The sequence below is a fragment of the Rhinolophus sinicus genome, chromosome 16 (genome assembly GCF_057876585.1).
Source record: "Rhinolophus sinicus isolate RSI-liver-muscle chromosome 16, RSI-T2T, whole genome shotgun sequence".
Classification (NCBI taxonomy): Eukaryota; Metazoa; Chordata; class Mammalia; order Chiroptera; family Rhinolophidae; genus Rhinolophus; species Rhinolophus sinicus.
The window spans coordinates 136573370-136600762 of NC_142516.1; the positions used below are offsets into that span (position 1 = coordinate 136573370).

At 38.0% G+C, this 27393-nt stretch overlaps 1 protein-coding gene across 9 annotated transcripts in view; it reads left to right on the forward strand.

The window, feature by feature from the left end:
- The window catches only part of PSD3 (pleckstrin and Sec7 domain containing 3), a 428991-nt gene that overhangs the window by 352528 nt on the left and 49070 nt on the right, over window positions 1–27393 (forward strand). For all 9 annotated transcript variants that reach the window (XM_019742071.3, XM_019742072.3, XM_019742074.3 and 6 more), the window contains one exon: window positions 17205–17275. In XM_019742071.3, the coding sequence (XP_019597630.3) occupies window positions 17205–17275 (71 nt within the window). The remainder of the gene's footprint in view (window positions 1–17204; window positions 17276–27393) is intronic.

Consider the following 27393-nt stretch of genomic DNA (forward strand, 5'->3'; position numbering starts at 1 on the left):
CCTTGAGCTGAGCTGCCTGCCTCCCAGATGGCTCAGTTGGTTGGAGTGCGCCCTGTGAACCACAAGGTTGCCGGTTTGACTCCCACAATGGATGGTGGGCTGTGCCCCCTGCAACTAGAAACGGCAACTGGACCTGGAGCTGAGCTGCGACCTCCACAACTAAGACTGAAAGGACAGCAACTTGAAGCTGAACGGCCCCCTCCACAACTAAGATTGAAAGGACAACAACTTGACTTGGAAAAAAGGCCTGGAAGTACTCACTGTTCCCCAATAAAGTCCTGTTCCCCTTCCCCAATAAAATCTTTAAAAAAAAAAGAAAAAGAATATATTGATACATAAGATTACATTAAAAGTAAAGATTTTTTTCTATTACACTCCTCTTAAAAAGTTAAAAGACAATTCATAGATTGGGAGAAGATACTCATAGCATATTACCAATAAAGGATTACTATTCATAATATATAAAAAAGAAATCTTAATTAAAAAAGACATCTCAGTAGAAAAATGGCCAATAATTTCAACAGACCATTCACAGAAAAAGAAATTGAGATGATCAATCAGTGTATGAAAAGATACTCGACCTCACCAATAATCAAGGATATTCAATTTAAACACACGATGAGATAATCATATCCCACATGTCACATTGGCCAGAATTTGAAAGAATGATAATACCAAATGTTGACAAGGATTTAGAGCAATGAGCCCCTTCTACCCTGTGAATGTGTCTGTAATATCACCACTTTGGAAGAGAGTTGGCAATAATCAGTGAAGTTGAAAATATTTACACTGTGTCTCAGTTAATCCTATTCCGGGTACATGTCTACAGAAACTCTTGCAGTTTTACAAGAGGCAGAATGTTCATAGCAACATTATAATAGCTGAAAATAAAACAGCCTAAATGGCTCTTAATAAGATTTTAGATGGGTTTTATATTCATATAATAGGAAACTATGTAACAGTGAAAAGCAAGGAACTAGGGTTCCATATCAATATGGATGACTCTCACAAACATAATATTGAATGAAAAAAGCAACTTGCAGAAGAATGTGTGCTTACAGTTTTCTAAAGCATGCAAAACTTCTTAGTAGGAATACATTCACATATAGAAATCATTCACTAAATTAGAGGACGGTACATATACGTTTACTTTATTGATAACCTTTGGATCGTAATGTTTCATAAGAAATTTTTTTAAACTTGATAGAACACCTGATTGCATAAGAAATTTAGAAAGCTGAGAATTTTTTTGAAATCTGTGCAAGAAAAATAACAATTAGAAAACCCCCAAAAAAATTAATCACCATCACTATAGTGTAATACTATTTTAAAACTTCACCATAATAATAGAATTTTGGTTGGTTTTCACATTTAGAAATGTGAAAATTTTAATTATCGTTACACAGTTAGAATGTAAATATTGTCCACCTTGACCCGGAAAGAGTACAAATGAAAGAAGTTGGGAGGTAAAAGTAGAGAGGAGAGCCGAAGGAAAGCAGGGAGAGAAAGCCTTATGCTACTCTTACAGAGAGGAAGTGAAAAGAGACTGCCTCAGTGGAAACAGAAAATAATGTTCTTAGCGTGCTCTTTAAAACTAGTGAAGTAACCGGTAGAAATGCAAGTAACAAGTCAAGCAAATATATTGGGAAGATGGAATAGAGTGGTTAAATTTGCTACATCCTCATTTCTCAGCAGAAAATCAATACAGAATCTTACAATCTATTAATACAGTACCTTCTTTAGGGATATGATGGAAATTAATACCCAGAGAAACAGCTCAAACGTTAAAGTGTCTTCTTTTGGAAAATGGGATTGGAGGAGTGGGGCAGAAGTGATCAGAGGCTAATTGTGTAGACAGATCACTTTAATAATTTTGAAATATTTTAATCACATTGCATTGCCAGTCTAGAGTCTTCAGTGATTTTTACCCACCTGAGATTTGTTTCTAATTTGAAATATTGAAATAGTCGATGCTTTTTAATGGCATGAGAACCAAATTTGGATCCTATTTCCAATCTCGTTTTAAATACTCTCTATATAAGGAGTGTTGGGTAGCAGCTTGAGAAAGTTAGCAAGGTTCACTCAGAGGGGTTTACACACTTGCCCATCAGCCATACTTTTGAAAATTTGGTCCCACCTGTCAAATTTGAGAGAGTAGATGTTAGGCTGAGTCACACATACTGAAAACAGAGTTTATAATGGCAGCGCAGGCAGAATTCTTTGCTTTTGTGTAACACTGGGAACAGCGACACTATAATTAAGACATAATAAAAGTGGAATCTTTTTTTGTTGGTTTTTGTTTTTCCCCCAGAATACAGTTGTCTCCTCCTATTAGAGAAAGACTCTTTAAGTGCAGGTGAAGCAAAGCGATTATTTTAAAGCCAGGCTGAGGTCCCCCCTCCTTTCTACTTTGTGTCTGTGGCGGTGGGTCTATAATGAACCGGTTTGAGCTACTGACACGAAGTCAAAGAGCAGCAACAGGGCAGCCCTTGGAGTTCTCAAGTAGTAGTTTGGCTGGTGGCAGTCTAGTTTGGGTGGCATTTTATCTGTTTTCAATGGGGGAAATGCCACTTCAGAATTCTACATTTAGACTAAAATGATAAGTTTTAGGTTTTTAAGTTCCATTTTGATGGCCCGTGTCTTTCATTTAAAATCCACCCTTTCCCTGCAGGGGAGGAAAGTTGTTTGGAAGAGGCCACCCACCATTCTCCTCAGAAGCAGTGCTTTTGACAAGGACCCGTTGAACAGAAATTACAATCTTTTAACACCCAAAAAATCTGTGTTCAGAACCTCTGACGTACTTCTTTCTGAAAGAGAAATGCACAGTTTTCACTGCATCTGATTATTCTCTTGGTACTGTTGACGCATTCTGTTTACATTTTCAGTTTTGTTAACATTTAGGAGACAGAAGAAAATCGTGATGTGTCTGTTACGGTTATTTAATGCAGTGTTTCAAATCCTTCAGTAATCTGATGAAAATTTGAAATTAAAAATACTGGTTTCCTAAAGGAAATAACTGCAGTGATAGAAATTTACGTACAAAAATTTTACTACTAGATAGTACAGACTTGAGAACCTGAGCTTTGCAACCGGATAGGTCGTTCATGCATTTTAAAAACCACTTGGGTGCACCACCTGTGTGCCAGTGCACTCGCTCTGATGAGGAGTAAAGGTGTTACCGGGTTCGGCTCTTGTCTTCTCAAGGGAAAGAATTCAGTTGAGAGACAGCGTTCTGTGCAAGTCTAGGATAGTAAGAAGTTTATTAGTAAAGGCAGATGCACTCCACGATGTGGAGTGACAATCCCAAGAGGGGCCAAGGCTTCTCCTTCGGTTGTGTGAAGGCTTTTACTCCCATGGGTCAACTGCCTCCTCCCCCGTCCCTCCTTGTCTCTTTTTTTCCTGCTAAGGTACCTAGTCCTCCCTTTTGCTTCTCAAGGTAGGGTTTCTGCCAGTTTTCTTTTTGTAATGTGTTTGAGAAGCCTACTAAAATGGTCCTGACAAGCAGGATGTACATTCTGATAAAGGGGATGGATGTCTTCCTCCCCTCTCTGGCATTTAACAACAGGTTCCATTGATTTAGGGGTATGTGTGAGCCTGGAATCCTGCTGGGCTAGTTAAGGCGCTGGTGCCCTAGCTGAGTGCAGCTGCAAGGGGTCTTGACCCAAGTAGGAGCTGCAGCAAGGGGCTTTCTAACCGGGCTAGGTGTCCCTTCTCCTGCTCATTTCTGTCTATCTACCTCCCCTATCATAGGGAGGGAGAGGATATACCAGAGTAGGACCTCTGCTTCTCCTTTTAGGGGAAGGTGGAAGTCTAAATAGATGGTAGAAGTTCCACCTGAATTGGAAAAGCGGAGTTAAATGTTCAGTGGCGTCACGTCAGATGCAGCTCCCAACAGTGGGCTCTTTTCTGGCACCTGTGCATGAACAGCCTTGGAGTGAGGAGCCCCATTTCAGAAGGAAGAGCTGGAAGTCTCTCCTGAGGCCCCTAAGTTTGGGGGAAAGCAGTCAGACTGCTCTCACATTCCCTGGGGAACAGATTCTGGCTGGCAGCCGCCCTTCCTTGCCTCTAGTGATTTCTATTGACCTGCAGTAGCTTTCGCCCTGAAGCATTTCAAAGGCGCCCCTGGGCCTTGGGCTGTTTTATAATTACAATGGCTTATCTGAATCGCTATTTGTAGCTTGGACTCTGATGTTTCTTGGCCATAAGGTGCTTGTGAAGATGAAGAAAGGTGATTTGGTGTCATTGATAAGCCTACTTCTCTGATTCAGCAGTTACCTGTACTTCTCAGACAGACTGTAATAATTCAACCGTACATTTTATTTTAGCACTTTCCTCTGTCTAAGTTTTATAATGAGCTCTATAAATTACTCAAGAAATTATGTAAAAACCTTAATATGCTTGATTTTCTTCGAGTTCAGTGTTCATACCTTTCACATATAATGAAGCTATTGAACTTCAGTAATGTTTTGCTATGTCCAACTTTTTAAGATAGTTATTAAAAACAGCGTGTTCTCTACCACCTTCCTTCAGTTTATAAGAATTACAAGCATAGTGACTACAATTAACAATACTGTATTGCATATATAAAAGTTGCTAAGAGAGTAGATCTTAAAAGCCCTCATCACGAGAAAAAAAATTTTGCAACCATGTATGGTGACGGATGTTAACTAGACTTATTGTGGTAATTATTTCACAACATATACAAATATCCAATCTTTATGTTGTCCACCTGAAACAAACATAATATTATATGTCACTTATACCTCAATTTAAAAAATTATGACATCATGTTTGTTTCCTGGAATTTTGAAGTCCCTTACCACAAAAGTTCATTCTTTATTAACCCTTGAAAACCATAGTAATTTGTCAAGCTGTATTTGTTCTTTATGAGCCTGGGTCTTTACTGATATCTTATTTTCATATCTAACATGATCTTGTTGAAATAATCTGTACCAAAATTTTATACTGCCTCCTCTTCTCTTTAAGCAACCTGAGTTTTCTAATGTGTTTCATCTAAATAATAGAGAAAACATTTTTTTTTTTTAAATCGCTCGTATTTGTTGAGTCACATTATTTACATGCCTATTTAGGATATCTGATTTTCTTCTCGTGTGTGTGTGTGTGTGTGTGTGTGTGTGTGTGTGTGTTTAATCTGCTCTCTGGACACAACAACAAACCAAATAAAGTACTTGCTTGGAGGTTCCATTTGAGTATAGGGGGGAGCGCAATAATAAATATGTGATATATCAGATGGGTGTGAAATGATCCAAAGAAAAATAAAACCAAGGTGAGGAGAGAAGGAAGGAAGTGGGCAGGTGCTGTATTACATAGAGTGATTCAGGAGACCTCTGGATGAGGTGACATTTGAGCAGAGACCTAGTTGAAATGAAAGGGCAAGTCAAGATGATATTTGGGGGAGGAACATTCTAGCTGGAAAGAATATGAGGTATAGTTCATTTCTCAAAATTCTAAAAAAAAATTCTATGACTCTAGTACTTCTGTTTTTCCTGAAAAAAATATATATCCAGAGTCATTGTTGTGTTTCTTGCTGCCTGCGCGCTTTTTCCTGTACCCCTAACTTACGATGATATGTTCTCGTTATGTTCTGCCCTCGTTTCCAACCTCAGCACAGGTCCTTTGAATTCTTCCCATGCTTCTAGTAATGGCCCCCAGTGAAGCGTTCTAGCCAGGCGGAGAGAGATATTTGTTTATAAGTTAAGTTTGTACATTTTTGTAGCTTATTACTTAAATAAAATGTTCTCCGTCAGCTTTTGACCTTTCTCCCATTATTTACTTTTATTGTTTGCATTCATGTTCGATCTCTGCTACATCAAGACAGACTGGGACAAAATAGAAATAATAAATAAGTTAATAAAAGTGTTGCACACCACCCTCCTTTAAATTAAGGATTAAAAAGTGCACCTCCTTCCTGTTAAAAATTCATCAATAATGTCGGGGAGTTTTTCTTCTCAAAATATTGACAATTAACAAAGAAAAAATTCCTGACTATATGAATGAAATTTAAAAAGTAAATCTTTGTGCTTTAGCATGAAAATTGGATGCATTGTTTTTTAGCAGACAATATCCTTAAAAAAAATATATGTTGTAAAGGATTCACATATATTAACTCACTTAATTTTCAGAGTAAGTATGAAGTGGGCACTGTTTTATTTCTATTTTACAGAGAAAGGAAATGAAGCATGGAGAGGCTAAGTGACTTGCCCAAGGTCACTCAGGTGAAACCAGAATTTCAGACCAGGTGTTCTCTATAAAAAATACTAAGTTGACTTCTGTCCAGAGTCATCTTGATAAAGGATGATGGTAATTAGCAATGTTATGAGATTTCCATAATCGGGATCCACATTTTGATTCGGTGTCTTAGTCTAAATACGAGAATACTGTAGAAATGGTGAAGGTCAAAAGAAAACTTTTTTTTTCTCTCTTCAAAGTCCTGCTGAAAACTAAATCCTCATTTAAAATCTTCTCTGACTTCCAAATTTTATTCAGTATTAGAATTAATGACCTCGTCCTCTTTTCACCTACTTGAAATTCCATTGTGACTGTCTTAGGTTAGTGCCATGCTACCATTCGGTGTGTGCAGCTTATCACGTTGTACTAAGCTTCACTGTGAATGTAACTGCCTCTATATGGGCCCTCTAGGGGTAGGGTCTGTGACCTAATAATCTGTATGTAACGAACATTGTAACAACATTATAAAGTAATTTTGGTACACTTAGCATGTTCATTTTATAGGTTTATAACCAGAGATGTTAGGTGACTTGTCCAAAATCAGAGAAACAGTGGACATGATGGTGTGAATAAAACCCAAGTTTCCCAGCTGCCAGTCCAGGGTACTTTCTGCCAGTCTAGAAAGACTGACTTAGGGTAAGAGTCTTGATTTCTTAAAGGAATAGAATGAAATCCAGAGTGAACATCACCCCTCCAGGGGACTTCTTGGGCAAAATATTCTTCCAGTTCTCTTTTGTATCGTGTTCTAGTCTCTCTCAAGAATTTAAATGTATTCCTATCACAGAAAGGAAGGGAATCTTTTTCTGGGAAAAACAATCAGTATAGGTTGTACTTCTGGTTCCTTTAAGGTTGCCCCAGCTTTTCCTTTTATAAAATAGAGTTGAGTACATGTAATATAGTTCCCAATCTTGAAGAGAAAGATTGTAAGGATTTTCCAAAAATGTGTAAGTTCCTTACATGTTTCAAAACTAAGACATTTAGAAATATAAAACAGTAGTAGAACTATTTTATTTCTACCACTCTGTTGTAAACCTGGGGATAATGAATACTATCAATTGCTTAATGTCGTGTGACTCATCTCCCAAAGGTAACTTCCTTTATGCACAGCTGGGATTCCACGGCTTCAGGCAGCAATCTGAAAGTGTCTGAGTTACTCTATTAATTAAGGTTTAATAGTACTTCATGGTGCTGTCTGAGGATATTTTATGAAAGAAAGTTAAGGATAAATATACCAGGATTACCTTAACTTCCCTTAATGATTTGTAGGGCTATCATTGATGACTTTATCTAAATCCTTTGCAAACCAATCTCGGAAAGCAAACTCCTCCGCCTCAGTTGTGCCTTCAGCTGCCTTAGTGATGTACAACTGAGGCGCTTGCTTCCTACCAAGGTAGCACTTCTCTTCCTCCTATAAGAGAGATGCTTTAAGAATTTAGCCCAGATTTTGGATGTTGTCACTAAGATAATATAGCAACTTTAAAAATGTCTTGAGCAGGCCATTGTTGGCAGGTCTTGTTTGGACCACGGTGTCTTTTTAAAGCCATTTTAATTAGTTACCAACATTTTAAAAAATAAAGTATTTCACATAAACTTCCTTTTTTTTCATCCTCTCCTGAAAACTCAGAATGGTTTTATTTTCCAGTGTGGTCATTCACCAAGACTGAGGAGCAGCTGTTCCTTTAGATACGGGCGTGCACTCTCCCCTCTCCAGGAATGGCGGGTCACTTACTACAGTATCACCTCAGCATTAAGCATTGTCATCCTGGGCCCTATAGGGGTTTCATTTTGTGACACCTGATGTGTTGTGTTGAATACTGTTCCTACAAGACCATTCATTGCACATGGGATGAAATAATGGCCTAAATTTTCTGTATCAGATACTGTTTAACATTTAGGTCATCATGTCCCATATTGATGACTCCAAGCCGACCACGCAATCTAGGGTTTGTCACGGAGAGTTATCTATGGAGCGTGAATGAGCAGCACATGGACAGCGCTAGATTTCAGTCTCACTGCTTCTACTCCCTGACCTCAAGCCCTGGATATACCTAAGTTTACTGATACGGGGTTAATAAGTGCAGCTAGTTATAAAGCTGTTTTGAATAGTAAATGAAGTGATGCATATAAAAAATAAATGAAAACATCTTGTGCCTTCTGTAAATCTACTATAGATGTATTCCAATTGTACTCGTCGTATGTAAGAGCTTTTACTGAGCACATCTTTGTTTCCAAGTTCAGCAAGGTGTTGGATTTATTTTGCAATGCCTTCCTTGGTATTTCATTATATTTTAAGTGTCTTCCTCCAGTAATATGAGGAAATGCAGGCGTTTTGCATAGAACTAGCACATCCTCGTATTTCCCGTGTTTTCTAGCAAGGCAGGGTGTGCACTGTTAGGCTTGATGCTATGCATGACTCAAGAATTCTTTCTCATTAGTGTGGATATGGCTTATTGACCTGCTCCACTCTTTAGGCAGCAAATGGTATTTTTGTCATTTTATTGGGGCAGGGGAAGCGTGTTTTTCAAGCCAACAGAAAAGGTCAGTATATTAAAAAGAAAAAATAAGCAATGTACATATTATGTCTTTTTCTATGCATATTAAGTCTTCCTGATACTAAACTTGAACAAAAGGAAAAAGTAGATGATCGGGAAACCCAGAGTGAGGAGTGGTCAAAAACAGGACAAGATTTTCATGTAGGAAAATAAATTATCTTCCTTTTGAATAAACTAGAAAAATTGAACAGTAAGATCTTAAATACAATCTGTTCCCAGTTCAGTTTAGAAGATATTAAAGCTGGGGAGTACAGCATGTAAATAGAAACTTTTGCCTGAAGCTTATACCTTTTGGTGAATTAAAAATAGGTAGGTAGGTAGGTAGATAGACAGGTAGACAACTTTATTTCTGCCACATATCCATTATTACTCTTTACTGAATATTTTATTGCTCAGGAATCTTTTATACTTTTCTCTTAAGAAAAGAAGGATGACAACGTGTATTTTCATTCCCAGTTATGCACTTAACTATTTTACAAAGATCATTGGTAATAATTGAAGCCAAAATATTGTTCATTCTACTTTATATTTCCAAAAACATTTCTTCAAATATATAATAAAGAGAGATGAGAAAATTAATAAGAACTGGTTTGTAATATTGAAGATTTAATATTTCTAATACCCACCTGTGGAACAACTGCCAATTGTATATTCTGTGTGTATGTGTGTGTGTGTGTGTGTGTGTGTGTGTGTGTGTATGCGTGTGTGTGTGTGTGTATGCGTGTGTGTGGTGATGGTGGTGGTGGTGGTGGTGGTGGAAAATAATCACAGAAGCCTATTGACTTTTTATATGTCTTATTTTAACCCATAGCGGATAACAAACAGCCCCCAACCAGGGCTGGGGGTCAGGGTGTATGTACTGGTTCAGCTGTACAGACTGTTTACCATGGGTGTTCCTTCAATCTTAATTGAGCAGTGTTTTTCTGATAGGTCAGGGTCCATGCTGAATCAGCTCTTAATCAGAATTTCACCCCTGTATCCAATTAATCAAGACATTATAGCCAGAGTCTGATTTAACTGGTCTTTACTATGTCAGGGAAGGGGAGATTCCCCCTCTACCGTTCTTGAGTTCTTATTGCTGGACTAATTAGAAAATTGATACAAGACAGATAAACAGGAGAAAAACAATTTAATACATGCACACAGGAGATCAGAAATGATGCCCTCAGAAATGATGAACCAGCCAACTTTTTATACGTTTTAGACAAAACAATAAATTTGTGAAGAAATGACAGGACGAAAACACTTAGGTTTGGGTGCTCATTAGCCAGGAATCTAAACAAAGATTTGGCTTGCGTAGTAAATTAATAAAGCAGTGACACGGTTTGTTTATGGAAGCTTTTGGCCCTGGATTCCATAGCTGTAGTGATAAGGTGTCTCTCTCAGCCCTACTGGAGCAAGGGGGGACTTCAACAGGGGAGCTTGATTTACTGCATTCAAGGGGACAATAAAAGATCAATGTGCCCTTCTTGCACTGGTTGCTTATCAAGTGACTTGAAATCAAAGTAATCAATATGCCATTGTGGGGTATTTGGAGAAACTTGCCCTGGATCCCAACACCCGCAGAGGGAAAGTGGCCAGTGCTAGGTGGAAACAATTGTTGAAGGTTAGGTGGGGTCTTAGATTCCACATCTATAAAGTGCAGTTTATACTAGTGCTCCCGCATAGAGTGGTGGGCTTGCGTTAATACGCATCAAGTCTTGGAGCAGTGCGTAAAACAGTATGTGCTCAGTCAATGTTAGCTGCTGCTGTTACTACTGCTATCATTATTACTGCTATGAGCATTGGGTCACAGAAATGTTGGCTGGGCAGTATGTGAGAGCGCAGGCAGACACGGGGCTGGTGCCTCAGTTCTGAAGTCCATAGCGGTGAGCTGGGATACCGTTGAAGGTACTGGAGTTGAGCGAGATTAAAGAACATGCCTGACTTGCATTCCCCTTCTGTCTCCTATTCTCCTTTCCCTGCCCCCTGCGTCCACCTCACTGAAGTAGCAGGCCTGACCATTACAAAGGATTGTCCCCTGTACGGTTTTTCCTTCCTAATGTACACCTACACGTGTGTCCTCATCTGAATTGCCCTGTACAATAGCTTTGAAATCTTTAGATATGTAGCCTCCTCAGTAGCTTCCTCTGCCTCTCAGAGCTGCAAATACAATTAATAATGGGGACATTCATGTGAAATGGAGACAGTCTATATCAAATTAAAAGGATTGTTTGGCTCCGATAGAACACACGTTTCTAAAGCTAGCCCAGTGCCCAGAGCCCTGCTGTATCGGTGCTCAGTGATATTGCCGTCCTCCCCTTTCCTTCCATTTCTCTATCTGAATTTATTGTGCACCTCTGTCCATATTTTGGCTTTTTTCTCTCATTTGGGCAATTGTAACAACCTCCTTACTGGTGTTCCTTGTTCTAATTTCTCTCATTCTGTCCTCAACTGCTATCTCCTATATCCTACTTCAGATGAATTATCACTAGAATACAAAATTGTTGAATCCTTTCTATTTTTTTTAAGGGAAGGAAAAAAGCTGTTGACTATTTTTGTCAGTATGATGGCCAATGAATTCTGAAAGTCTTCCATCGAAACTTCCATCATAATAAAACATCTAAAAATGATAAAATATTTTCTAATTAAGGGAAGTAAGCTAACCCTGGGTCTGCTAAAATCCTCAGGGCATCTCTGGGTCTGGGTGCCCAAGGAGGCGTACTGGAGATAACATTACACAGCTTTTAGCACAGAGGGACAAAAAGGTAGAGAATATGAAGGAGACCCCTGTGGACTGGAATGAGAAGTTAGAGTGGCAGAGGTTACAATAGTGGAAATAGTGGAAAGAGACAGTATTCAAAGATATAATGACTACAGGTGTTTGGAAATGATACACGGGAAGCCTGAAGAAAACCAAACTGGATAAATTTAAAGAAAACTATACTTACACATAACATTTAGACTCAAGATAGATATCCCAACAATGACAGGCACCAGAAGATGGTGAAATAATATCTTCATAAGAAAAAGTAGTTGTCAACCTAGAATTTTTAATGAACATTTTTATGTAAACAAAAATAGAAAAAGATTTACGACCAAAAGACCCTGACTAAAGGAACTTTTCAGTATAGCTTACAAGAAGTATCTGAAAATGGCCTCCAAAAATCAATCTTAGATACAGAAAGCAGTAATATATAAAGGTAATGGTAAACATGAGGGTAAATCAAAACAGACATGGTGGTTTATAGAAAAAAAAATGTTGTCTATTTCAGTAGTATTAAAAAAACTAAAGTAAATAGATGCCATTATCATGTAAGGTTGGAGGCAAATGATTAAAATTAAAATATTCCAGTATTTTGTATTTTCAAGAAGAAAGCAATTGATTATCTTTGGACTTTGAATATGCATATTAAAAACAGCCATAAAATGGAATCTTCTGATCAAGCTCAGTAAACACTCTTTCACAACAGGCACCCAGGTTTGTTAAAGTACACCTACCTACCTGCCAACTTCCTACTGCCTTCTCATTAAAGCCTTTCAATAGGATACATTAGGTTTCCAATCAATAATCTCCCTCGCTCCTCCCATCGTGTATTATGTAACTACAGTTGCAACTCTTTCCCCAGTTGTATATACTTAATATGTGCTATGAAGTCAGTTTTTTTATTAAAATTTATTGGGGTGACATACAGGTTTCAAGTGTACGATTCTGTAATACATCATCTATATCTCACATTCTATGATCACCACCCAGAGTCAGTTCTCCTTCCATCACCATATATTTGACCCCCTTTACCCTCATCTACCATCCCCCTCCCTCCTTACCCTCTGGTAACCACCTGAAATCAGTTTTAACCCATTCCTCAGTCATCGTTCTGAGGAACAGTGGCCCTCATTCACTGATGTCTTACCCATGTGTTTCACACGAGGAGCCTCACAAGGGCACAAAAGCCGTAGAAGCGCTGTGTGCGCTTGTATGTGCCTTTAAGATCAGGGCAGTTGAACCTGCCTCTAGTGAGCCTTCCCAGCCTGCTCTAGTGCACAGTGGTCCCGTTCTTCTCTGAATACCACTCGTTTGTGCCCACACCATCCCATGTATAAAATGGAAGTCATGATAGTACCTTATTTTTAGAATCATGATGTGGGTTAAGTAGGTTAATACATGTAAAAATCATTTAGAGCAGTGCTTTTATACCACACTAAGCTATGCATTGTTGAGCGTTTGCTTCTAAGTTATCTTGTTAGGTGGCTTCATTTAAGTGTTAAACAACTAAATTATAATGGGCCAAAAACAAGATTAAGTTTTATACTTCTGTGGGAGATGGAAAAGTAGAGAATGCAATACAGGGTTAATGCTCACTGACTTATAGCATTAGTCACCCATGGGTGACTTAAGATCACATTTCAGATGGAGAAACTGTTTCTAGTAGGCTGAGTGTGGTAATGACAAAGAGCTGTTAAAAATTTTATGCACATATGCACGGATTCCTAGAGAGCAGATTTCTACCTGAAAAGTAGAAAAATAGATTTGTCCATCTCTGAACTGAAGGAATCTCAGGATGCCACTGAACTGGTTTCAGGGCGTTGGGGAAAGTCTTTAGAATCCAGGACCCATGCGCCTCCTATTGAAAACACAAGAGGTTTTTTCTGAATTCCTTTCCGACACTAGCAAGTACTTCGCCTTGAGTTATGTGAACCGTCCACATTTTAAAATGAAGCAGCTGAAGTCTTGAGAAGTTGAGGGGCTGGTCAGGAGTTACCCAGGTCAGGGATGATGGATGGGAGGATGGGTGTAAGACAAAGTGCAGAAGCCAGCTGGTCTGCTTTCCAGGCAGGCGCCTCCGCCACAGCATGCTGCCCCCCGTTCCACTCCTCAATAGCTTCTGCAGCCTGTGCTCACGTCAACTATGTCAGAGTTTGATGTCTATGGAACAATAGCCAATATTTGTTTTTCTATATATACCTAATGATCTGTGATTCTATTTATAGTAGTCACTTTTTTTCTTTATAAAGGAGATGATGGTATACTTTTTGTTCAATTACAGTTGACATTCAATATTATATTAATTTCAGGCGTACAGCATATGTTTAGACATTTATATAATCTACAGTGTGATCCCTTTGATTAGTCTAATACCTTCCTGGCACCATACATAGTTATTACAATATTATCATCTGTATTCCCTATGCTGTACTTTACATCCCTGTGACTATTTGGTAACTCCCAATTTGTCCTTCTTAATCCCTTTACCTTTTCACCCAGCCCCTCCCACCAACACCCCTCCCATCTGGCAACCATCAGTACCTGTATGTTCTCTGTATCTGTGAGTCTGTTTTTGTTTTGTTTGTTCATTTATTCTGTTCTTTAGATTCCACATGTTTACGTGAGATATGGTATTTGTCTTTCTCTGGCTTATTTCACTTAGCATAATAACCCTCAGCTCCATCCACGTTGTTGCAAATGGTAAGATTTCATTCTTTTTTATGGCCACATAATACTCCATTGTATATATGGACCACCTCTTCTTTATCCAGTCGTCTACTGATGGGCAGTTTGGTTGCTTTCACATCTTGGCTATTGTAAATAATGCTGCAGTGAACATAGGGATTCATATATCTTTCCGAATTAGTGTTTTGGATATCTGCAAATAAATACCGAGAAGTGGAATTCCCAGGTCATAAAGTAGTTCTATTTTTTATTTTTTGAGAAAACTTCGGACTGTTTTCCATAGCACCTGTACCAATTTTCAATGCCACCAGCAGTGCACGGGAGTTCTCTTTTCTCCACATCTTCGCCAATACTTGCTGTTTGTTGATGGTATACTTTTTTTGATAATTTATTTTTAAGTTCACAGTTTTAAACCTTACATAATGGAAACAGATGGGACAGTTTTTTTTAATTTCCCCTAGAAACCTGCAGAGCGGATGTTCTGAGTCCTTTTTTGCCAGGTGGCTATCTCAGTATGGTGTTGGCAGGAGCACACACGTCCTGTAGGTAGATAGTCACCCATGTTACAAGTGTAAGGATTCTTGAGTCTTCAGTCAAAGTAAATTTAAAGGATTTAAATCTTAAGAAGAATTCACTTCCAAATTTAATCAGGTGTCTAAGTTAAAGACAGCCTAAAGACACCCAAATAGGTGACAAAGGAATAAGAATAAATAGCCCTCCCTATCTATTTGGATAGACATGTTTAGAAAAATGGCCTTCAGGTAATATTTTCCAGTTACAGATTTATTTTATTAAGATTAAGAATAAATAGTAAACTGTTTTACTAATCTGTCCTTTTGCTTGAAGACAATCTGTACAAGTTTATGTAAGTCAATAGAGAAATTCTATATACTTTATAGTCCAGGAAAACAGAAAGAAAAGGAATGAGAGGGCGTCTGAAAGAAGATTCATTTGGAGAATTATTATGAGGGTGCCTAATGTCTGCCTTGCTCTGTGCCAAGTTCTGTGAGTTCTAAAGATGAAGGTTATCTCACAATCTAATGAAAGAGAAATTTAGACAAAAGAATTATGTTACAGTGCAGCAAGCTCTGCAGCAGAGGTATGACAGGTTGTTGTCACAATAATTAAATAATGACTAAAGTTATAATAAAGTAAGAAGAATTAAAGTTATAATCTGATTGGTGGGTGTGGGGGAGAAATGCCAACAGGAGTCCTTTTATATTCTGAGACTTTTTTCTTATGATTCCTAGCAACGTTGGCGAAGCCATAAAGGCTCCGATACATGAGCCTCTTAAACTTTCTCTTACATTAATATCTATTTCCAGTATGCCTCTTTTGCTTTCCCAGTCTTTAAGTCATCTTTACTAGAGTGCAGGCTGTAGAACCGTGCTCTCTGGGTTCAGATTCCTCCTCCTCCTCTTCCTGGTTACATGACCATGAACAAATGACTTCTCTGTGCTTCGGTTTTGTAAAAAGCAAGAGTACTAGTACCTACCCCTCATGATTATTGTGTTTTACATGACATGTAAAACATTTTGAGAACACTGTCTGTTATACAGTAAGGCTCAAGAAAATTTTCGTTCTCATGATTACTAGTTTTGGTAGCCACTAAAGCAGGAACATTGAAACACAATCATCGTGTTGATCATTTAGGGTCTCTTTCTTTTTTTTTTAAATTAAAGTTTATTGGGGTGACAATTGTTAGTCAAGTTACATAGATTTCAGGTGTACAATTCTGTATTACATCATCTATAAAGCACATTGTGTGTTCACCACCCAGAGTTAGTTCTCCTTCCATCACCATATATTTGATCCCCTTTACCCTCATCTACCACCTCCCTCCCCCCTTACCCTCTGGTAACCACTAAACTATTGTCTGTGTCTATGAGTTTTTGTTTCTCATTTGTTTGTCTTGTTCTTTTGTTGTTTTTGGTTCATATACCGCATATCAGTGAAATCATATGGTTCTCTGCTTTTTTGTCCGACTTATTTCGTTTAGCATTATAATCTCAAGATGCATCCATGTTGTCACAAATGGTACTATTTCATATTTTCTTACCACTGAATAGTATTCCATTGTGTATATATACCACAACTTCTTTATCCATTCATCTATCGAAGGACATTTTGGTTGTTTCCATGTCTTGGCACCGTAAATAAAGGTGCAATGAACATTGGAGCACACTTGTCTTTATGTATAAATGTTTTCAGATTTTTTGGGTAGGTACCCAGGAGAGGGATTGCTGGGTCATATGGTAATTCTATTCGTAATTTTTTGAGGAACCTCCACACTGCCTTCCATAGTGGCTGCACCAATTTGCATTCCCACCAACAGTGTATGAGGGTTCCTTTTTCTCCACAGCCTCTCCAACACTTGTTACTATTTGTCTTGTTGATGATAGCCATTCTGACTGGGGTGAGGTGATATCTCATTGTGGTTTTGATTTGCATTTCTCTGATGATTAGTGATGTTGAGCATTTTTTCATATGTCTATTTGCCATTTGTATGTCCTCTTTGGAGAAATGTCTCTTCAGGTCCTCTGCCCATTTTTCAATTGGGTTGTTTGTTTTTTTTGTTGAGTTGCATGAGTTCCTTGTATATTTTGTATATTAGCCCTTTATCGGAGGCACTGTTTGTAAAAATCTTTTCCCATTCAGTCGGTTGCCTCTTTATTTTGTCGATGGTTTCTTTTGCGGTGCAGAAGCTTTTAAGTTTGATATAGTCCCATTCATTTATTTCAGCTTTTACTTCCATTGCCTTTGGAGTCAAATTCATGAAATGCTCTTTGAACCCAAGGTCCATAAGTTTAGTACCTATGTTTTCTTCTATGCAATTTATTGTTTCAGATATTGTGCTTAAGTCTTTGATCCATTTTGAATTAATTTTGGTACACGGTGACAGATGGCAGTTAGGGTCTCTTTCTAAAATGCTAATTTGTCTAATAAAATTTTTCATGTTTTTTCCTTTCTAGCTCCAAGAGGAAAGCGAGGATGGAAAACTTTTTATGCTGTACTAAAGGGAACAGTCCTTTACTTGCAAAAGGTAAAAATAAATAAATAAAAAGGGGAGCCCTCAAAACTTTATGCAATGGTAGACAAGTTACCCCAAAAATATTCACTTTGTATAAAAAAGCTCACATAAAACACTCAAAAGACTGTTTAATTGATGTCTAAATTATTTTTCATATTTGCTTTGTTTCTGGTGAAATAATTATTTTAGGTATTGTACATGTATATTCTATGTATAATATTTGATATACTGGGGTGCCAAAAAAATGTACACATTTTAAGAGATGTCATCCATGTATTACTTTTCGAAGTTGAATTGGATTACAGTAGCAATATGTAGTACCACGTTCACTCAAAAGGTGGCGTTAATCAAATGAGTGCTAGTGTCATTTATTGTATTACAATTTTAATACAGTTTTTTTCCTTTCTTAAAATATATACCTTTTTTGGCACCCTCTGTATATAAAAGATTATATATATCAGTGTGTGTGTGTGTATGTGTGTGTGTGTGTGTGTGTGTTTGAGTTTGATCAGAGGGACTAGATGAGCTGTATTCTATGTTGAATTAGAAATTTTGAATCTAAGTTAGTAAGTTAGACTTCATAAGGTCTGTGCAGGTACAGACCTGTGGCAGCACTTGTTTCAATGTATATTTGTACTGCAAATTTGTTATATCTTTTGTTTGTTGTTATTGAACACTAGATCTTTATTTAGTTATTTATCTTCATTTACATCCTACCTAAATCTAGAAACACAGCATACCAAAACTTAAAAGACACAGCAAAAACAGTACTAGGAGGGATGTTTATAGAGATAAACACATACAATAAAAAAAAGAAAATATCAACCTAACTTTACACCTCAAAGAACTAGAAAAAGAACAAACAAACAAAGCCCCAAGTTAGTATAAGGAAGGAAACATTAGGATTAGAGCAGAAATAAATGAAGTAGAGACCATGAAAACAATAGGAAAACAATCAGTGAAACTAAGAATTGTTTTTTTGAAAAGATCAATTAAATTGACAAGCCTTTAGTTATACTACTAAGAAAAAAAAAAAGAAAACTCAAATCATACATGAAGGAAGAGATGTTACAATTGATGGCACAGAAATGAAAAGTATTATAAGAATCAACTTCGCCAACAAATTAGACAACCTAGGAGAAATGGATAAATTCCTAAAAACATGCAATCTGCCAAAACTGAATCATGAATAAATAGAAAAACCAAAGCAGATCAATAACTAGTAAGGAGATTGAGTCAGTAATCACCAGTTCACTGGTAAATTCTACCAAACTTTTAAATAAGAATTGATGCTAATCCTCCTCAAATTTTTCCAAAAAATTGAAAGAGGGCAACTCCTAAACTTATTTTATGAGCCAGCGTTATCCTGATACCAAAACCAGAAAGAAAAAAAGCACTGTAAGAGAAGAAAACTACAACTCTGAAAAATTCACCTCTGATGAATATAGATGCAAAAACCTCAACAAAATATTAGCAAACCAAATTCAACATCATATTAAAAGCGTGCACCATGACCAAATGAGGTTTATTTCTGGAAAGCAAGTATAGTTCAACAAATGGAAATCAATTAATGTGATAAACTACATTAACAGAACAAAGGTTATAAATCACATGATCATCTCCATAGATACAGAAAAAGCATTTAATAGAAAGTCAACACGCTTTCATGATAAACACTTTCAATGAATTAGGAATAAAAGGAAATTGTCTCACTGTAATAGAGGCCATATATATGAAAACCCCACAGCTAACAGAAGACATTTGTTTTGATTGGGTAGTTTATTCCATTTACATTTAAAGTAATTATTGATAGAAAAGGATTTACTATTAGCGTTTTGTAAATTGTTTCCTCTTTTGTAGCTTTTGTTTACCCTCTTCCTTTGTTGCTGTCTTCCTTTGTGTTTGTTGATATTTTGTAGAAACATGTTTTGATTGCTTTCTCATTTTCTTTTGTGTATATCTTCTATACTGGTTTACTTTGTGGTTACCGTAAGGCTTACATAAAACATAGTTCTAACAGTCTATTTTAAGCTGATACCAACTTAATTTCAATCACACACAGAAACTACACTTTTACTTCTCACACACACAGAGTTTATGATATGGATGTCAGAATTTACTTCTTTTTATATTGTATATCCATCAACAAATGTTGGTGTTTATAGTTATTCTTAGTACTTTTCTCTTTTAACATTTATGCTATGGTTAAAAGTGATTTGTAGAGTATTTCATTATTCTGTATTTGTCTACAGTGTTTCCCCGAAAACAAGACCTAGCTGGACAATCAGCTGTAATGTATCTTTTGGAGCAAAAATTAATATAAGGCCCGGTATTATATTATATTATATTATATTATATTATATTATATTATATTATATTATATTATATTATATTATATTAATTATATTATATTATATTATACTATACTATACTATACTATATTATATTATATTATATTACATAAGACCTGGTCTTACATTATAGTAAAATAAGACCAGGTCTTATATTAATTTTTGCTCCAAAAGACGCACTAGAGCTGATTGTCTGGTCAGGTCTTATTTTCAGGGAAACACAGTATATGTTTACCTTTACCACTGAGATTTATATGTCATATACTATCATGTTGCAGTTGCAGTTCCTTTCATTTCAGATTCTTGTTTTCATTACACTTCTTGTAAGGCAAGTCTAGGACTGACGAACTCTGTCAGTTATTGCTTGTCTGGGAAAGTCTTTATTTCTCCTTCCTTTTTAAAGGACTATTTGCTTGGTATACTATTCTTGGTTTACAGGGTTTTTTTGTTTTGTTTTGGGTTGGGTTTTTTCCCCCAGAATTTTGAATATGTCATCCCACTCTGTCCGGACCCACAAGGTTTCTGCTGAGAAAGCCTATAATAGTCTTAAGGGAGTGCCTTGTGTATAACAAATCACTCTTCCTCTGCTGCTCTCAGAAATTCTCTCTTTTTTTACTTTTGACAATTTTATTATACCATGTCTAGGTGTGGATCTCTTTATCTTGATTTGAGATGCTTGGGCTTCTTGGATCTGATGTCTGTGTCCTTCCCCAGATTTGGGAAGTTTAGGGTTTTACAACAACAAGCCACCAGCTCTGCCTTGTTTGGAGCCGCAGCTAGGCATCCAGAGTATATCAGCTCCCTGTCAGTGCCCATGTTAGGCAAGGCAGACACCGTTTCCCTTGGGCAGCCCTCTGATGAGCCAGAGTGCCAGACGAACACTCCACTCCTCCTTCTCCCTCCCAAGAGAGAAGCCTTTCTCCCAGTCTTTGCTCTTCTTACCGATTTCAATGCAGCTCTTCCTGGATTCTTGCTTGCCTGAAATGCTGCGTTGTCTTACCTGCAGTCTGGCATTCTCATAAAGGTATTTTGAGTCACATATCATTGTTAAGTTGGCGTTTCTATGGGGGAACAAAATCTGAGACTTCCTGTTCTTGCTGACGTCACTCCTGGGAAAAGAGTTTTAAATCTACTTGGACTCTGATGTAGCTTTGACATCCTTTCTTTTTATTCTACTTACTACCATAAACATTTTTAAATGAAAAATTTTGTAGCAGCATGTTTTTTGGTCAGTCTGGTAGCTGATGACTGCAATGCTAAGTCATATGGTTTTCTTTTTTGCTCTTTTCTTAATAGGGTACAGAAGCATTCACTTTAATTGCTTATAATATTTTCCGTTCACTAGATTTACCATAATTTATTCCTTTCCTATTTTCAGACATCCCCTCTTTTAAGTTGTTCAGTTATAAGTATATATATATGATTTAATATAAATATGTAATATATAAATGTATATTTAATATATAATATAACTTTATTTAATATATGTAATATATAAATTATACATATTATTTAATATAAATATATATGTATAAAATATTCCTTACCTAAGGAAAAAATATCTCAAAAGGATTTGTGTTAGATATGGTCCCTCCCAGTCTAGTCATCTGGAAAAAGTTCCAATAGAGAAATAAAACAAAAGAGAATTGTACACACAGGGGTTGCCATCTGACTTAATACTGTACATGTTACGTCAAAGGGAAGGCCTCCCAGAGAAGCACAAGTGTGGAAGAAGTACGTACGGACACCTATGTAAGGACACATATATAAAGTGTGTGCACTTACCTCTTTATTTCCTAAAGGTATACTACTGGTAGTGTCATGAGTCGTAAGAACAGGGTAGGAACTGTTTACAATTATAGGCACACCCTGGAGATATTGTGGCTTTAGTTCTAGACCACTGCAAGAAAGCAAATACTATAATAAAGCAAGTCACACAAAAGTTTTGGTTTCTCAGTGCATATAAAAGTTGTGTTTACACTGTACTGTAGTCTATTAAGTGTGAAATGGCATTGCCTCTTAAAAAAAAAAGAAAAATAAAGAACGAAACAATGTACACACCTTAATTAAAAAATACTTTATTGCTAAAAAACGCTACCCAGCATCTGAGCCTTCAGCACATTGTAATCTTTTTGCTGGTGCAGGGTCGTGCCCTATAGTAACATCAAAGATCACTGGTCACAGATCACCATAAAAAAATACAATAATGAAAAGGTTTGAAATATTGTGAGAATTATCAAAATGTGACAGAGACAGGAAGTGAGCATATGCTGTTGAAAAATCACACCAATAGACTTGCTAATCTACTCAGGGTTGCCACAAACCATCAATTGGTAAAAAACACAATATCTGGGAAGCACACTAAAGCAAAGCTCAATAAAACAAGGTATGTCTGTATTAAGTCATACTTCTAAATTACTTCTGGAAGGTTGAACCTTCATGCCCAATCGCAGTTTATAACAAACAATATCCGTCTCACCGCAGCCTGACCTCACCACACTCATTATGGATATTTGGATAGTGAAAGAAGAAGATCTCATTCATTTTTGAGCTCTTTGTTTTCAGTGCACAAACACGTGTTCTTACGTACTTCTTCCACACTTGCGTTTCTCTGGGAAGCCTTCCCTTTGATGTAACATCTACAGTATTAAATCAGATGGCAACCCCTGTGTGTACAATTCTCTTTCTTTCTATTTCTCTATTGGAACTTTTTCCAGATGACTAAACTCGGAGGGGCCATATCTAACACAAATCCTTTTGAGATTTTGTTTCCTTTAGGAATAGCTTAGGTAAGGAATATTAGAGCATGGGATACTTCACCTTGGACAAGAGCTCTCTTTGTGGGGAAATAACCTTTGCAGAGAGAGGTATGGAGTTAGTTGAAACCCACAGATTACCAAAAATGAAAATAAAAAAAGTCTTGTGGCATCTTTCTAAAATGTACACATTACTTGGAGGGATAAAACAATGAGAGAAACAGAGATAGTTGTTGATATTATATCCATCCTTTTAGGTGTCCAGATATCTTATAGTGCCTTTATTTCCCTATAGAGTCAACACAGCTTCTAATTTATAAGTCAACAGCTTTGGCCTCTGCTAAAGCAGCATGTGTGTACATGCTGGGTCCACATTGGTCCTTTCAGCTAGCTTTGTCTCTGCAGGGAACATTACCCTTTGAAATTAAATTTAACATATCACAGCTGTTTCTCCAGCATAAACCCTATTCTCTTGGCTAACTTTTTCATTTTCTCTAAAATCTCTATAAGGGGTATGGCTGTCTTTGGCAAAACCATTTCACTGAATGCCTAGCCACAGGATTTCCACCCACTCCATCCCAGAGTGAGCCTGGGAAGAGAGAAAAATACTCCTTTATTCAACATTCGACAGAAGTGATACAAAGAGAGATGCTGTTTCCACGTTGCCAGCTTTTCCTATCTCATTGTCCTCTCTCTCAGGTGAATGAATCAGATTGAGTTGGGCTCATCCAGATACAGAAGAGACAGGACTAAATAGGGACAAGAGAATAACTTTGTAGGTTCAGCGTCAGTTTGACTGACAGCCCCAAAATTAGATTGCGTCTCCATATTTGTGGTACCTCTGGAGTGTGGCAAATGTGCATTTCGGGAAAGTTGGATGAAATTCCTTTTATAAAGTAAAATATGAGGCACAAAGGAAATGATACATTTGTGTAGGAGGGTGCAGAGTAGCGCTATGACCTATCCATCAGGTTGCTGTTTCATTTGACTCAGTAAGAATCAGGCCTTGCTGCAAAATATCTTCTTAGGATGAAAGTAAGCCTGAAAAGGGCCAGCCACGTTTTCTATCCAGTCTCTATTGTTATTGTTGTTAATGTCCTTTCAAAAAAAAAAGAGAGATAGAAAAAAATGTGACAAGTGCTTGAAATCCCATCATAGTAATCAACCAGTATGTGTTCCCAGGACCTTCGCACAAATCCTAGAAACTAGCTCATCAGTCAGTGGAAGCTTCATCATATCAGACCAGGTTCTCGTATGGATATATCTACTCTGTTTTTTTTTAAATGAGTGTCTTCCTGATTTGTAAAATTATGAAAAGCAAAAAGGCAGATAGGCAATACAAAGACGAAAATGTATACACCTGAAAATGCCAAGCACTTGTGAAGTTCACAGGGTGCTGTCTACTGCTGAACAGACCTGGGCTGCAAAGGCACCTTTGAGATACTGAGCTGCTCACCAGAAACAGTCCTCGGTACTGAGACTGCCTCTTTGAATTACCCCTGAGTTACAGAGTGTGTAGGAGGCTCAGTGCTGGTGCAGGGTGTGTCCTACAAAGGGCTTCTAATGTCCCATTGCTGGTAATTCTTAACCTGGCTGGAGTCCTCATCAGCCAGCGCGTGATGGCAGAGGCTACACACCAACTTACATGATGCTGTGTAAGATACTGCAGGGTGGTTTGGGATTCGGACAGTTTGGGGTTTATATACTGACACCACCATTGAGAGTTCATCACTTATCAGTTACTAAGCTAAATGCTGGGCTTCGAAAGATGACTAAGACACAATCTCTGCCTACATAGAGCTCACAAAACAAGAGGAGAAACGGGTAAATTAAACATTCACCAAACAATGGGATAAATCAGTACAGGGATGAAAAGCCTTACTGAATAGGGCCCCCTAATCATGCTTGCAAAGGTCAGAGAATGCCTCCCTGAGGAATGAACGCATCTTGAACTGAGCAGGAGTTTGCCAGGCCGGCAAGGTGATAAAAAGCATTTAACCAAAGAGGGGAGAAATACTAGATTTGAGAGACTATGGCATGTTCAAAGAAAAGCAAAACAGCTTTTTCCATTTGGATTCTAGGATGAATGGGAGGTGGCAAGTGGTAGAAACATGATGAAAAGTTGTTTCAAGTAACTATAGTGTGTCATGAAAATAAAAAAAATGGTGTCACAGTCATAAACTGTCCACTTTAGAAAAGAAACAGTTTCCTTCCCTGAGGGAATTTCAGCCTCTGGAGTGTGAGTTGTGTGCTGCTCTCCCGGACACCTAGGCGTTCTGGGGACTTAGACCACATGGGAACCCCTGCCAGGCAGCCCCTCACCAGGCCTGATGGATGAGGCACGTGCCCTAGGACTGGCACTTTGCCCTTCCTTCTGTGCCCGCAGAATGCCATTATTAGCATTCCTGAGATTCAAGTATAGCGGAGGAAAAAGGAGTCATCCCATCTCCTCCTTCCCACCTTTAGCCAATTCTCTGTTATTTGGGTGAGGGGTAATGAGGAAGGGACCACTTTTCCCCTAGCCCAAGACTAGCGTAATTCAGTTTAGCAAAGACTTACTTAGTCAGCATACTATGGGCAGGGGCGATGCCAGATGTGGGGGTACAAAGGTTGTAGGATCTAGCGCCTGTTCTTAAGGGTCTCGCTAACACGCTTAAGTTCTGCCGTCATTCCAACCTTTTCATGACTTCCAGATTGACACTTAAAATTGACTCAAGCATCAATTCTCAGCTGAACCTTGACTAACAAACTACTGTTCTTATATTATACAGAGGGCCATAATAGGAAGCAAATCAATAATGAATGCATCTATTACATTAGGACTCTGCCAGTTTTTCAAAATATATACACTGGAGATATGGTTGTGCACAAGCAAAAGTTCCTAAGGGAACTTACGCTCCATCTGAAGAGATCAACAAATAAACAGCATTTCCATGCAATTTGAAATGTGCTGCGAAGAGGGCAGGGTGCTACGGAAAAACATTTGGAAGGACACAGAATTGAACCTCAGGAAGAGAAGGAAGATTGTGGAAGAATTTGCGAAGAAAATGATATTTAACCTGCACTTAAAAGACACATCGAAGTTACATAGAGGATTCAGAGAAATCTGTGTGGAGACCTAGATGTGAGAGAGACCACAGCACATCCAGGGAGCTGCAGGTTGAGTGCAGTGTGAAGATGTCCCAGGCAGATTATGACGAGCGTAGAAAGCCACGTTTAGAAGTTGAGATTTTATCTTGGAGCAATGTGGAGGGTTTTAAATGGGGTGTGACAAAATCAGGTTTATATTTTAGATCAGTCTGGGGATAGAAGGGGAAAATAGTTTGGAGGCAAATCCAATCAGAGACATAGAGACAAGACAGCTTAAACGATGGTAGGGGTAGCGGAAGGGAGCACATAGCCTAACGAGAGTTCAGTTTTGCGGTGTTGAATTCGAGGTGTCTGTGGAATAGTAAATGGATCTGTGCATCAAGCAATTATGAATACTCAGATCTGGAGCTGAGGAAGAAGCCTGGAAATACAGATCTGGAGAATCATTTAAAAATAGTTGGGAATTTCAGCCATGGGAATAGATGATGTCACTCAGGGTTTGTAGAGTGAGGAGATAGTGGAGTGAGGATAGACCAGTGGAACAGACACTTCCTACGTTCCCAAAGAGGAATAGACAGTGAAGGAGAGCCTGAACCGTGACCAGAGCCAGAAGCAAAACAGAGAAGGGGAGAGAGGAAGGGTCAGCCAGACAGATACTACAGATGTCCAGTAATGGTACAGTGTTGCATGCTGTAAAAAGCTTTCGTAAGATAGGGATTGGAGAGTGCCATTTGAATTCAGCAACAAGGAAATTATTGATGAAACAGTTTCAGTGGAGCGCTGGCCGTGGAAGCTAGATGGGAATGAGAGTTAAAGACATGGGAGCGGAGAGTATAAAGACAACTATTTTCAAGGAACTTGTCTTATAGTTTCCACTTGGCTCTTCCCTCCACTCCCCCTTTTCTGCTACCCGCCACCCCGTGACTTTTGCAAATAACAGATCCCCAGGGTCTAGCTCATTTCTCCTGAATCTCTTTTCTTTCCTGTTATTGATTTCTCTCTAAAGTGAAATAAGTCCTTTTCTTTCTTCCTTTCCCCCGGACAGTTTCTGACATATCCAAGCTCTTGTTTTGCTTCTCCAGGTTACACACACTCTTCCTCATGACCTCATTTTCCTTTCTGGTCCCCTCGCTTAATGTTATTTAGTCACTTTTGCCTCTGACTTTCAAGCAAGCAATAAATCCACAGGATATTGTAATAGTAATGTCAGAACCATTAACAAAATGTCATCTTGGAAGCTGTGTGAGAAATAACATGGTGTCAACCCCCTAAACAAGCTTGGGTTTGCTGTGTAGATGAGAAGACCAGTCTTATGCAGTGAATGGCTAGTCACATGGTAGAAACCACGTGTATTGGTAAGTACTGGAAAAAACATAGGCTGAATGGAATAAAGTTGGATGAATAACTGATTCCAGTTTCTAGAACTCTCTTAGGTAGAGCACAATGGGGCATTTATGGTACAGTGGTTTTGTCTGTCTTCCAGCTAAGTAAGAATGCACCCCTATCCTTATTTGGTTCTAGTACTTGCAGTCCCCTGAGCCCAGGTGCATGCCAAACAATGTAAATTGATAATTATTATTACTGGAATATAAAGTGTTCGTGGCAGAGAAGTCTAATATTTTAATGTAACACAGTCCATCTGTGCTTTAAAATTTTGAAATTGCTGTGAATTGATGATAAGATTATTTCGTTCCTGTTGGTGCTGATGATCCATCATTGTTGACATTGAGTAGTGACTTCATATCCATTTTTTAGCTGAGAGTGAGTCATCTGTTGGCCAATGCTTAGACAACACTTTGCTATCACGTAGCTTCAAAAGTCCTCTGTCCATTTCTGTCATGAGCTTTGGGTCTGACCATGGCTCGTATTTCCCTTTCTCTTAAAGTTTTTTATTGTAAATTCTATGATGGTATTCTTGTTACAGGTTTGGTTG